Source organism: Ochotona princeps, chromosome 6 (assembly GCF_030435755.1).
Source record: "Ochotona princeps isolate mOchPri1 chromosome 6, mOchPri1.hap1, whole genome shotgun sequence".
NCBI lineage: Eukaryota > Metazoa > Chordata > Mammalia > Lagomorpha > Ochotonidae > Ochotona > Ochotona princeps.
In genome coordinates, this window is record NC_080837.1 from 29,492,999 (window position 1) to 29,506,113 (window position 13,115).

At 38.0% G+C, this 13,115-nt stretch overlaps 1 protein-coding gene and 1 non-coding gene across 2 annotated transcripts in view; both read right to left on the bottom strand.

Moving 5' to 3' along the window:
- USP8 (ubiquitin specific peptidase 8) overlaps positions 1-13,115 on the bottom strand; it is an 84,438-nt gene that overhangs the window by 16,085 nt on the left and 55,238 nt on the right. The window contains exons 8-11 of the mRNA XM_058665865.1: positions 10,196-10,358; positions 7,533-7,677; positions 7,007-7,230; positions 1,893-2,477 (exon numbers count right to left, since the gene is read on the bottom strand). Coding sequence (XP_058521848.1) covers positions 1,893-2,477; positions 7,007-7,230; positions 7,533-7,677; positions 10,196-10,358 — 1,117 coding nt within the window. The remainder of the gene's footprint in view (positions 1-1,892; positions 2,478-7,006; positions 7,231-7,532; positions 7,678-10,195; positions 10,359-13,115) is intronic.
- LOC118759255 (U6 spliceosomal RNA) lies at positions 3,900-4,006 on the bottom strand. The gene has a single exon (XR_004996059.1). It is a non-coding gene; the product is annotated as a U6 spliceosomal RNA (small nuclear RNA).

Sequence of the window (13,115 nt, forward strand, 5' to 3'; positions counted from 1 at the left end):
CGAGAAACAGCACGTGATGGCTCAAGTACTTGGGTCCCTGCCACCTGTATGGGAGATCCAGATTGAGGTCTAGGCTCCTGGCTTCGGCCTGGCCCAATCCTAAGGTCGTGGGCTTCTGGGCAGTGACTCAATGGGTAGAAGATCTCTCCCCATCTGTGTGTCTCTGCACTTCAAATAAAATGAAAAGAACAATTTTTAAAATAAAATTTTTATGAAAGGAGCTCACAGTTGATTATCCTGTGTGTTAGCTCTGGTATAAGGGCTTCATTTCCCCAATTCTGGGTGTTTAGAAGGTTTGTGCATGGGGCCAGCATGGTGGTGTTAACAAGCTAATCCTCCATCTGCTGGCATCAGCATCCCATAGGGGCATCAGTTTGTGTCCTGGCTGTTCCACTTCCCCATCAACTCCTTCCTTAAGACTTGGGAACGAAGCATAGGATGGCCCAAGTCCTTCTACTCCTTCACCCACATGGGGGAACTGGCTCCTGGCTCCAGACCTGCCCAGCTCTCGCTGTGTGGCCACTTGGAGGGCGGACAAACAACAGATCTTTCTCTAACTCTGACTTTCCAAGTAAAACAAATCTTTAAATTTTTTTTAGTATGGATACCATTTTTCAGTACAAGTTACCACTTCAGTGTTTCCTGGATAAATATGTAATTAATATATGGATTATTAATTTTGACAATTTGCCTAAACTGTGGATTAAGAAGTACAAAAACTGACATTTTGTAAATATATTTAGCCTTCCCTCATAAGTCATTTTATATGACCAAAAAATGCTTTTCTATTTGTATGTACTTGCTATCATGAAAACTTACGTAGTATTCAAAAGGAAAACACTGTCAGATGCATAGTGGAGAATAAAAGTACATTATTTTTACATTAAAGAATAACAACAAAAACATGTTCTCTAAAATCACATGAATCAGTCTTAGGTGTGCAGCCAAGGGCTAAAAAATGCAGTTTTGATTATTGCCAACATTATTTGATAAAGACAGAAAATAATCCAATAAAAAAATGTATACAAATACAAAAGACCAGATGCCACTGAGCTCAGACACTAGAAGCAGAAGCAAACTCTGCAAATACTGCACCTGACTCTAACCGCCTCCTCCGCCCTTTCCTGTATTTCACTCGAGTTTCCTAATATTACATCAAATATTAAAAAATTTGTTATTTAGCTCAATTACTAAAAACAGGTAGCATTTTACAGGCACAAGAATCAATCCAAATCTATCACTTCATAAATGCAGGTCACTGGTCTCAAAGGAGAGTTAATGAGATGTGTGGCCGGGTCAGTACAATCTTTCACCACCTAGAAACCTACTCTTGATGTTTCCCTATGTATGGAAAATCTCAGTGTTATCTTCTTTTACACTGAAAAAAATTGACTGACAAAAATGCATGTATTTATGGGCTACACTGTGCTATTTTAATACATGTACACAAGTATGGATGGAAACAGAAACATTTCCTCTTCTTGGACATGGCTTTACGACTGCTAGCTTAGAGCTTTTCTTTGTTCCCATAAGTTCATAAGTAGTTATGAACTGCTGTCCCTCTGCTACGCTGGGTAACATCTGGAACTTCCTGCATCTGACTGATTTCATTCCCACACTCTAATTCCCTCTAGCCGCACACCTCTCCCAGCCTCTAGTAATGATCACAGTGTTCAGATTCTTTTCGGCTCCCATGAGTGAAAGAAAACATGTGGTAGGTATCTTCCTATGTCCTCCAATTCCATCGATTTTGCTTCAAATGACAGGTAAATGGGGAAAGAAAATCACACACACAGGAATAATACTCAGCTACAAAAAAGAATGAAATGTTGGTGTCATCTCATGTACATTTCATTTCAGTTTGGCAATCTGCACTGTTGGTTTCTGCTTACCTTGCCCGAACTTGAATCTCCGGTCACTGATGCAGGGGGCAAGTCTCCCGTGGACTTTTTCTGCACTTCAGGCGTTGCACATCTCTTCCCCCTGTCTTCCACAGATTTCTTAGCATCAGAAGTTTCATGTTCACTTTTACTTTGTCTTTTTATTCCTGTTACTTCTTTGCCCCTCTTTGCTGAAATTTCTTTTTCTTCCTTCTCAGCCTGTTCACTTTCTCTCTTCTCCATTTGTTCTTGCGCTTTTTGTTGGTTCTCTGTGATTTCATTTTCTTCAGTTCCTTGTTTCTTTCTGGCTTTCTGTTCTTGCTCCTCCCTCTTCAGTTTTTCTTTCTGCTCTTCCTGCTGCTTTTCCCGAAGCTCTTTCTCTTGTCTGCTTTTCTCCATTAGAAGAGCAGCTTCTGCATGAATGCGCGCCTTTTCTTCATCTGTTAACATGGCAGCTGGAGGGGGGAGCACTGGCTTGGTGGAACGATCGGGAATGACTTTTCCATCCAGGGCAGAGTGTTGTTCATGGTCCGTCTTCTCATTTTTCACTCTAGTATCTTCAGGCAATTTGACTGTAGGTTTTTTAGTACGGTCAATCTAGAGAAACAAAATCAGAGCAAATCATACCTTTGTCAAAATTCAAGAAAGCAACCCCCGATTACTGAAACCAAGCGGTGACGAAAGAACTGCTGTAACACGGAGCCAGCACATGCTGAGATAGCTGTTTGTGATTACTCCAGGCAAGGATTTCTCCCAAGATAGCCCTAGAATGGGAGATCTCCAAACACCTTGGGCACTTACTTCATCTTAACTCAATCCATTCACCTGCATGTGTTCTGTAGACAGGCAGAAGAGCTACTAATTATAACATGGCTTCCAACGAGACACCCAACTCTTCTCTTGCTTTTATGTGTTTATTAATTTGAAAGAGTGAAATAAATGGACAGAGAGAAAAGGGGTCAGGGGAGGGGGAGAAAGAGAGAGCTTCCACCTGCTGGTTCACTTCCTAAATGGCTGCAGCAGCCAGAGCTGAACCAGTCCAAACCCAAGAGCCACAGCTTCCTCTGGGTCATGGGTGCAGGAGCAAAAGCACGTATGTCATCCAGGGGCGTCAGCAGGGATGCTGAATTGTAAGTGGAGCACCTATACAGGATGCTGGCATGGCAGGTAGCAGCTTCACTCACTACACCACAGTGCTGGCCACCTCTTGTTCTCTTGTAAACAGTAGCCATAGAACTATTTCAAACTAATCTGACCATGTTCCTGCTCTGCTTAAAACCCTTTTCACCCACTAAGATTACATCTAAAATCGCTTAATGGCTTCTAAGTCCCTTTACTTCTCTGTTCTTATTTACATCTATTCTACACAAGAGCTACATATGCCTTTCTGGGAAGGCAAAAACTTCAAAGATGCATGCTCTTTCCCAACCTTAATTCAGCTGTTCATCTAGAGGACATTCACATATCTAGCTGACGCCTAAACCAGCCAATTCCCCCAACACATGCTCTCAGAAGCTCTCTCCTTTGCTCTCGTAGCATTACTGGGATTTCTTTTTTTTTTCTCTCTCTCTCTCTTTTTTTAATTATTTATTATTTAACTTCATTAATTACATTGTATTATGTGACACAGTTACATAGATACTTGGGTTCTCCCCACCCCTCCCCAAACCCTCCCACCATGGTGGATTCCTCCACCTTGTTGCATAACCACAGCTCAAGTTCAGTTGAGATTCCCCCATTGCAAGCGTATACCAAACATAGAGTCCAGCATCTTATTGTCCAGTCAAGTTCAACCGCTTCTTAGGTATACCCTCTCTGGTCTGAAGACAGAGCCAGCAGAGTATCATCCCAGTCAATTGAAAGCTCCAACATACCATCAGCAAAAATTTACATCATTATGGAATTAATTGACATAGTAATGAGTAGCCAATATGTTAAAAGTAAATGCGAGTTCCCAGCCACCTTCTGTGACCACCTCACCTATACTTCAATTTTAGCTTATACACAACATATAACATTAAAAATATGGAACGCTTCACGAATTTGCGTGTCATCCTTGCGCAGGGGCCATGCTAATCTTCTCTGTATCGTTCCAATTTTAGTATATGTGCTGCCGAAGCGAGCACGCATTACTGGGATTTCAATTACTAAGTATAATTACTTGTTTAAAAATCTTTCTTTCTGGACCAACACTGTGATGCAACAAATTAAGAATCTGCCTGCAATGCCTACAACCTACAGATGCTGTTTAGAGTGCTGGCCGCTTCACCTGCACTCTAACTCCCTGCTAACGGCCTGGGAAACAGCACTGGAGGATGGCCCGTGCAGCTGGGGCTCCTGAAACGTGTGGCTCCTGCCTTCCATGTGGCCCAGCCTGAGCCATTATGGGAGCTAACTAGCCAACAGGAGATTTTTCTTTATCTCTCCCTTCCTCTCTCTGTATCACTCTGCCTTTCAAATCAATAAATAGATATTCATATATTTTTTAAAAATTTCTTCCTAAAATGTAAGCTCTAAAAAGGGTAGGGAGAGGATGTTGATATCAGTCAATTAATGTGATGCTGAGCAAACAGGCATAATACTCCATCACAGCTTTTCAAAAGAAGTAAAATAATAATTTTGTTCAAGTTAAATAACAAATTCTTGATTTAATTAAATGTTTATTGACTACTTAATAGCATATTGATTCTATACCATTGTGAAAAGTTATTCTAACATTATATCTTGAAAATAGTGTCCTGAAACAAAAATGAAATCTTACAAGAATACCTGCCAATAACAATCTATGTAGTATTCTTACAAAATGAATTTTGTATTTTCCACCAAATCTTTTCTTTCATCTTTTCCCTCCTTTTCTCTTAAACACAAAAATAAACAGGGTCTGGTGCAGTAGCCTAGCAGCTAAAGTTCTTGCCTTGCATGCACTGGGATCCCATGTGGGCCTGGTTCGTGACCTGGCTGCTCCACTTCCCATCCAGCTCCCTGCTTGTGGCCTGGGAAAGCTTTGGAGCACGGCCCAAAGCCTTGGGATCCTGCACCTGCATGGTAGACCTTGAGGGAGTTCCTGGCTCCTGGCTCCTGGCTTTGGATTAGCTCAGCTCCAGCCACTGCAGCCATGTGGAAAGTGTACCAGCGGAAAGAAGACTTTCTATCTCCTTCTCTCTGTATATTTGCCTTTCCAATATAAACCTACAATTAAAAAATGAAACAAGCAAAAAACCAAAAACCCATTCCGCCTTTGTATGTATTTAAGACTGATGTAAAGACTGCTATGAGGATGACATCAACAACAAAAAGTAGAACAAGAACCAAAATAAATGTTGTTTCCATTCAAGTCCTGGTCATCTACTGCATTTTCCCCAGTCCTAAAGCTTCAAGTTTAGAATTCTTTACTGGTTCTTTGTACCTGAATGACAAAACTAAAACTTAACCCAAGCCTCCCAATGATTCTTACCCATCGTTCCAACCACATCTACTGCTGCTATACTGAGAGGGAATACAGCAACGGAAGTTAAAAAAATTGCATTAAGAGATCTTAAAAATGAGCTTCCTTGTTTTATTAAAAAAAAAAAAAAGTAGCCAGTTTTCTATTAACAGTTTGTTCCAGAAATCGAATGTATGTATCCACTTCAAATGTGAAATACTGTTTTAATATACCTGGGCAAAATATTAACATAAAACAAATACTCAAAATACAAAGTATTTATTTACAAATATGAAATAAAAACTCCTATTAGAGACTATAAAGGGAAATATCAGTTTAGAAAAGATTGTTTTATTTGAAAGGCAGAATTACAAAGAGAGATTTGGCTCACTCTCCAAATGACCACAAGAGCCACAGTCGGGCCAATCCAAAGCTGGGAGCCAGTATCCCACACTCCAGGCATTCTCTGCTGGTTTCTTGGGACATAGGCAGGGAGCTGAATGGGAAGTAGACCAGCCATGACTTGAATATGCACCCATATGTGATGCTGGCACTGCAGATGGAAGTTTAGCCTAATATGTCTTGGCACTGGACCTATCACTTAACTTTTGTTTAAATAAAATCTAATGAAGGAAAAAAGGTTGCAATTTTTAAACTGTAACCTCCTGGCTATTAAAAAACTTTAAAATGATTAATGTGCACACCTGTTTTATATATCTATATGTGTGTGTCACATTTTATAGACATAGAACTACAATAATTGTGTTAAAACCAAGATATTAACATAATACCGCTATCACACTAAGCCTATCTATTTGGGGAAACACATTATCTATATCCATAGTCTGCACATCAGAGCATTCAAATAATAGTGGATCAAAAATATGAGGGAAAAAAGAGTGTCTATGCTGAACAAGTACAGATTTTTTGTCACTTTACAAACACTATGGCTACTTACACAGCAATCACAGTATATTAGGTACTGTATACTAAGTAATCTCTACATGCCCTGAAGTATAGGGGTATGTGTGTTCATGGATTATATACAAATACTACTCCACTGCTAGAACAGGAACTTCAGCATCTATGGATTTTGTTAGCCTCAGAGGGACCACAGGAAATCTATGTTCTAGGGGTCTTCCTAGTTCACTGTGGTAATACAAATCTTTTATTAATGGTAGTAAATGGACCACCAGCTGGGGCTGAAATATCTATTCTGATAAAGCCATAGTAATAGGAATGAATTACTGTTAAAATTTTTATAATAAAAATGTTATCATGGGGTGGGACTTGTGGTCCACTTCTGGAGCTGCAACCTCGGACTCCCACCGAACCTGTTCAAGTCCCAGCTCCTCTGTTTCTGATCCAGCTCCCTACTAATCCATGTGGTCAGAGGGAGATGATGGCCCAAGTACTCAAATTCCTGCCACCCATGTGCAAGACCAGGATGGCACTCCTGGATCTTGGCCAGACCCAATAATGGCTGTTGGGGCCATCTGGGGAATGAACAAGCAGATGGAAGATCTCACATGTCACTCGGCCTTTCAAACAAATGAGTATCTTTTTTAAAAAGGTACCAAAAATTTTTTCTGATGTTTTTATTTCTCAAACATTAAAAGTGATTTATAAAAATTAATTTTATACGATATATTTAACAAACTATTACAAGATGAATAAAGCTAAAAGGAAATTAGGAACTTACCTGTGGAATATTCTTTTTAATAGGCACAGGCTGAATTATGGGTGCAATATCACCTTTGGAAGCAGCAACAGGTTCACCTGGAGTTGATATATTCAGTGGTCCCATTCTCCCTTCTTGATCATTTATCAGTTCTACGCTTTCATCCACTTCTATAGGAGGTGTTGGCACCTGGGCAGTAACTTTTGAAGGAACTGATTCTTCCAATGAGGGATAAGTAAAATCCACTAAAATTCCCAAAAGAAGAAGAACTTTTAAGAATGGCACAGACATCACAAAACATTTCTAATGTATGTTATGTGACAGTAAAAGAAACGAAATGAAATGGAAATCACGACAGTTTCAAAATCAGAGTAATTTTCCAGGACGTGGACCTCCTGTGTTTTTACTCCTGCAAACAAACTGCTGATGGGACAAAAGCACACACAAGCAAGAATACTACTTTAAGGATGTAAAAAAGATCTATATTAAGGTATATTTTATTGAAGCAATTTTAAACAAAAATTTTCACATGAAAATACATACATACATGAGATAGACACCTCTTCATTCTTGCCTCGTGGGGGTGGGGTGACTTTCGCATTTGTTGTAAACTGAGGATAGCAAAGCAGCCAGTTTTCATAGCCTCCTTCTAAAACTAAAGGCTCATTGCGCAGGACAGTCTTACTTTCCCACTATAAAATAAGAAAATAGCAATTTTGATATGGCAGCAATATCTAGATAGCTAAAAAACACAAGAAGCTCGAATTTTAAAATCATGCCTTAGAAGGCAAGATTCATGTTTTAAAAGATGAAAAAATGAGAACTGAAGGCAAAATTCAACATTTAGCTGAAGGCAGTTCTTCCAAATAAACTCACAATCCGTTATCTTAAATATACATATCTGGACACATCAAAATTGAATCGCTGGGATAATTCCCACCCGACTTGATTATACACGCTGAGATGACCAAAGATCCTAACCATGCACACAACCAACCTACCCCTAACTTAGGGAAAATTCCCAGAGGTTCAATTACTGAGCCAACACACATGAACATTTAAACATTTTTAATGTAAGTTGCTTGTTTTTGAAATGATCACTTAGAAAAATAGGTATTTGTGTATTTCTGTAGCACAATTTCCTAGAATTAGAGATGCTGGTTTAAAAATTTGGTAGATGACATCAAATCATCCTTCAAAAAATGCTATGCCGAATTTACACTTAGCCGTGTATGAGAATATCTATTCTACACCTTTTCAGTTTTGTTTTTTACCAAACAAGTGGACATAAAATGTTACCTTGTTTTAATTAGCATTTATTAAGTTGAACATCTTTTCCTAAGTTCATTAACCATTGTCACTCTACCCCAAAACCTTTTTTTTTCTTTTTGGCAAAGATTTATTTACTTTTACTGGGAAGACAGATTTACAGAGAGGAGTTACTGAGAGAAAGATCTTCCATCTCCTGGTTCACTCCCCAAATGGCTGCAACGGCCAGAGCTGAACTGATCTGGAGCCAGGAGCCTCTTTTGGATCTTCCAAATGGGTATATGGTCCCAAGGCTTTTGGCTGTCCTTTGTTGCTTTCCCAGGTCACAAGCAAGGAGCTAAATGGAAAGTCTAACAGCTGGGACACGAACTGGAGTCCATATATGATGCTGGTGCTTGGAGGCAGGAGATTAACCAATTGAGCCATCACAAACCCCACCATCTCTGCTTTTTAAGATCCACTTATTATTTGAAAGGCAAAGTTACAGAAAGAGACTAAGAGACAAAGAAAGAAACAAATCTTCCGTCTACTAATTCATTCCCTGAATAGCTAGAATAGCTGGAGTTGGACAAGGCCAAACCCAGGAACCAAAACCTCCATCCAGAACCCCCACAAGGGTGGCAGGGGCCAAAGCAACTGAACCATCTTCTACCACTTTCTCTGGCACAAAGCCTATAAGTGGAGGAATTGACACTAGAACCAGTGTTCACATGGGACACTGGCCTTGTAGGTGGTGGCTTTACCCTCTGAGCCACAATATTGGCCCCCAACTTAACTAATTTTATTCTATACCCACTAATATGTAGATATATTTACTATTTTCTAAGTAAACAGTGAATGTATTGTACAAGGGCAAACAGATTTTTGGAGATGTGTCACATATATTTTTGATTAAAAAAAAAACAGTTAATGTATTAACTTCCCCTATGGAGTGTGGAGTTGTGACCAAAATTTGAAATAGGAATGCTTCTTGAACAGTAGTTCACTCTACTTTAAGCTACACATTCACACCTTTGATCCATTTTGGATCTAGCTTGGTCTAACCTTAAATCACGTAGGGATCTACTTTTTGTTACCTCTTGGCTAACCAGTTGTCTCCGAACCATTCATCTCAAACCATCATTTCTTTACTGAACTTTTTAGGTCACCTTTATCATATCTTACGCTTAACTGTATGATATTAACACTTTTGTAGATCAATGCCAGTGGAGTATGGGCAGTTTCATGTGCAAATCTATATTTAAATACATTTCTGGATTCTCTGTTTTAGCATAAACTGTTTTGAAATGTTTACATGGTCTTACTATAGAGCAATGTTCTCATCAACTGATCTGCTACTGTGGCTGATTTTCACCAAATATTAACCATTATTCAGCACTGTTACAATTTAACAAATTTAACTAAATATTATCAGTAAAGATCGCAATCACTTTAATTTATATGTATCTGAGAATGTATTTGATAGTTTTTATGGTTACATCCATTTACATTTTCTATTTTATTCATGTATATGTCCACTTAATTTCTTATCTTACTTTTCTTAGTCATTTGTAAAAGTTCTTTGGACTGCAGATGTTTTAAACCACTGCCATATGCATTGCAAATTTTTTTCTTGCCTTCTGTCTTTTAAAATTTTTGTATTTTTTCATATCTTAGATTTTGTCTTACGAAGTAGAATCTATCAATTTTCCCCCAGTCACTTCTTTCTTTTCCTTTATAATTTGTTTAATTCTTACTATAAGTAACATTTATTCAGCTAATTTATATTTTTGAAAATTCTAATATATTTTATATAGATCAGTTTATCTGATTATTTAAAACTCTTGAAAAAATTCTATAATCCAAGAATCTTTTTCTTATGATAAACAGCTAGTCAACATGCCTTTCTAACATCCAGAAAAGGCTTGCAATTACAACAAACTAACAAGGAAACTTGCTAACCTTGAAAAGTGCATCTTTGAGACTCCGCAGAGTTGTTCCAAGTTGTAAATCTTTTGCAGAACTAAACCAGTCAAGAAGCACCACATATTCCACATTCCCCCTCTTCTTCCATGTGTCTTTAGAATCATCTGGGAGGTTTGCTTCAATCCAACTAGCAGTGACTCTGAAATGTATTAACATTTGTATTGGGGCAAAAATCAACAAGTGGTCCTAATTTACTAATGTAAGAAACTAAATTTTGATCTAAAATCTGTACCACACCAAAACAAACTAAGTAGATTCTTTTCTGGGGTCAGATTGTGTATTAAAATACTGAACAGCCTAAATGTTGAACCCCTTCATTATTGTATAATGTTGGACAATCAATTCAGTACCTAGCAGACTGAAGCAGCAGATTTAATTCTCCCCCTCTTTAAAAATCAGGGGGCCAAACTGAGAACAGGGGGAGCCATCTGAGCATCTCTCAGCCAACTATGAACAACCACAAGATCACCTGTCTGAGGTTTTACTTCAACTCTCTTAGACGTTTATAGATAACAGTGAATCAAATAATGTCTACTTAATGCATATAGAATTTACTGTATGCCAGAAACTGTTTTAGTTGCTTTATTCTCAATGAAACCTCATAACAAAATTCAATAAGGTAGAAATGATCATTCCCTTTTGATGGATGAGGATGAGATAAATAAGTAGCTTGCCCAAGATGACAGCTGCTAAGTGGAACCAGAATTAAAACTCAGGCAATCTGGCTCATCTCCATGCTCTGATGTACTTTGCTATGACAATTCTTACGTCATCAATTGTGATGGGTAAGGTCAACGTTAAAGTTACTGTTCATTTCATCTTTCCTCACATAAAAGCTAAAGCCTTACAATGGCCTGCAACACTCCCCATTTCCCCCTCAATCCTGTCCCTCAGTGTCCTCGTTCCATCTCTGTGTTCCCTTTCTTTCTAGTCACGGCTGCTCTTGTTTTTACTGATTTCTCTACCTATGTTCCTACCCAAGGACCTTTGCTTTGGCTGGTCCCTTGAAGCTCCTTCTCTCTCTGATACGGGCTCTTTTATTTCATCAACTGCTCCAAGATTAGCTAATGAATTCTCTTTTAGGCCTCCCTGAATTAAGACCCATTCCAACACACACACACACACACACACACACACACACGACATTCCCATCTTCACACCACTTAGCAGCATTACACTGCTAAACATTTTAAGCTTTTGGTGTCTGACTTAGCTATTCCACCTCCCTATTCAAACAGAAGTTCCAGGAAGGCAACACATTTTGGCCATTCAATTTCAGCCCCAGCAGTTAGAACCACAGTAACTCAGTAAATATGAGGGTAGTTCAAAGAGTTTGTGGGAAATAGAAAAAAAAAAGCTCATTTTGATGCAAAAACTTTTGAAACCCATGCACTGTTCTGTTCACAATATGCATGTTCTCTGAGATTTTGGAAAACTTTTGCATACACAAAAACTTATCTCTTACTCTTTGAAGTACCCTTAATAAATTTTTAGATTCACTAGATGAAAAATATACATTTCCTCCCTTCCAATAAGGAATATCATATTATTGCTTGCAAAACACTTAGAATTTGGAAGGTATTTTAATATTTAACTCATGATAATGGCAAGCTGAGCAGGACTGACCAAATCTTTATCCACAAGCAAAATTAAATGGTTCGTTGTATAAAATAAAAAATCTGGTTCCTATATAATAATGTTGGCTACTGAACACTCTAGACAAGAAATTAAAATACTGTGTCAAAATACAGAACAGATGTATGCCTCATCAGTAAAGGAGGAAGAAAAAATCAAATGTTGATGTTCTTAAAAATCATTTTCAATTAAATACTGTTTTCAGGGTTACTATTCTACAGGCCACATACTGGGAAACAGTATCAACCTATTTTATTAGCTCTGCAATTTGCTGCAACTATCTGCTGGCTGTTATATTATTTAGTATTTTCTTAACTTATTCAATTGAAAGTGATCTCTTACAAATTAGGAATTGTATATCCCTATGTGCATGGAAAAACAGCACCTTATTCAATAAATAAAAGTAAACCTAAAAATAAAACAGGTAGATAAATTGTGTTACATTCACACAATATAAGAGATGGTAATCAGAATGAACAAACTGCAGCTGTGCACAAAATGGAGGCGGTATGCACAAGGCTGGGCTATCAGGCAGTCGTACACATACGGTATTACTCTGTATTCATACAACGGACAAAAACAGATGAAACAAACACAATCTGTTAGAAACCAGCGTCTTCCTTGAGTGGGTAGGAACTTACAGAACTAAGGATTCTGAAGTGATAATGTTCTGTTTTTGGTCTGGATGCTGGTTAAATAGAATCTTCACTAGGCTAATTAACTAGGATAGAAATGCTTCTACATATTCTATTTTGTATTAAAATTATGAAATAAATAATGAAAAAATAAAGTAATAGCCACCATTAGCTTCAGATGTTCATAATGTTGCATACATAAAGATTTGGGGCCTGTTCTCTGATAAGAAAGGGAAATTAGCAGATAATAAAAGGATGTATCAGCACCAAACTGCAACTCTGAATCAGCTCAGAAGGACTGGGGCAAAACCTAACTCACTTTGCAATTTACTGTTCTATAATCTTCAATTTATCATAAATTATCATAAATATCATAAATAGTCCAAATCTCACATTTCTGGGAAACTCGAATGTTAACCCAATAAAGACCACCAGCTTTCTGTAAGTACAGATTAGACCATACAGACTATAATTTCCTTTGTCTTTTCAAATCTTGAGAATGTTCACATTTGCCTAATTAGGCTAAGCACTCTAATTTTAAATACAATATTAAAAAAGTACACTTCCTTAGGTCAAACATTTCATCAGATATCTATAACATAACAACTATGCAGCTTTTACAATCT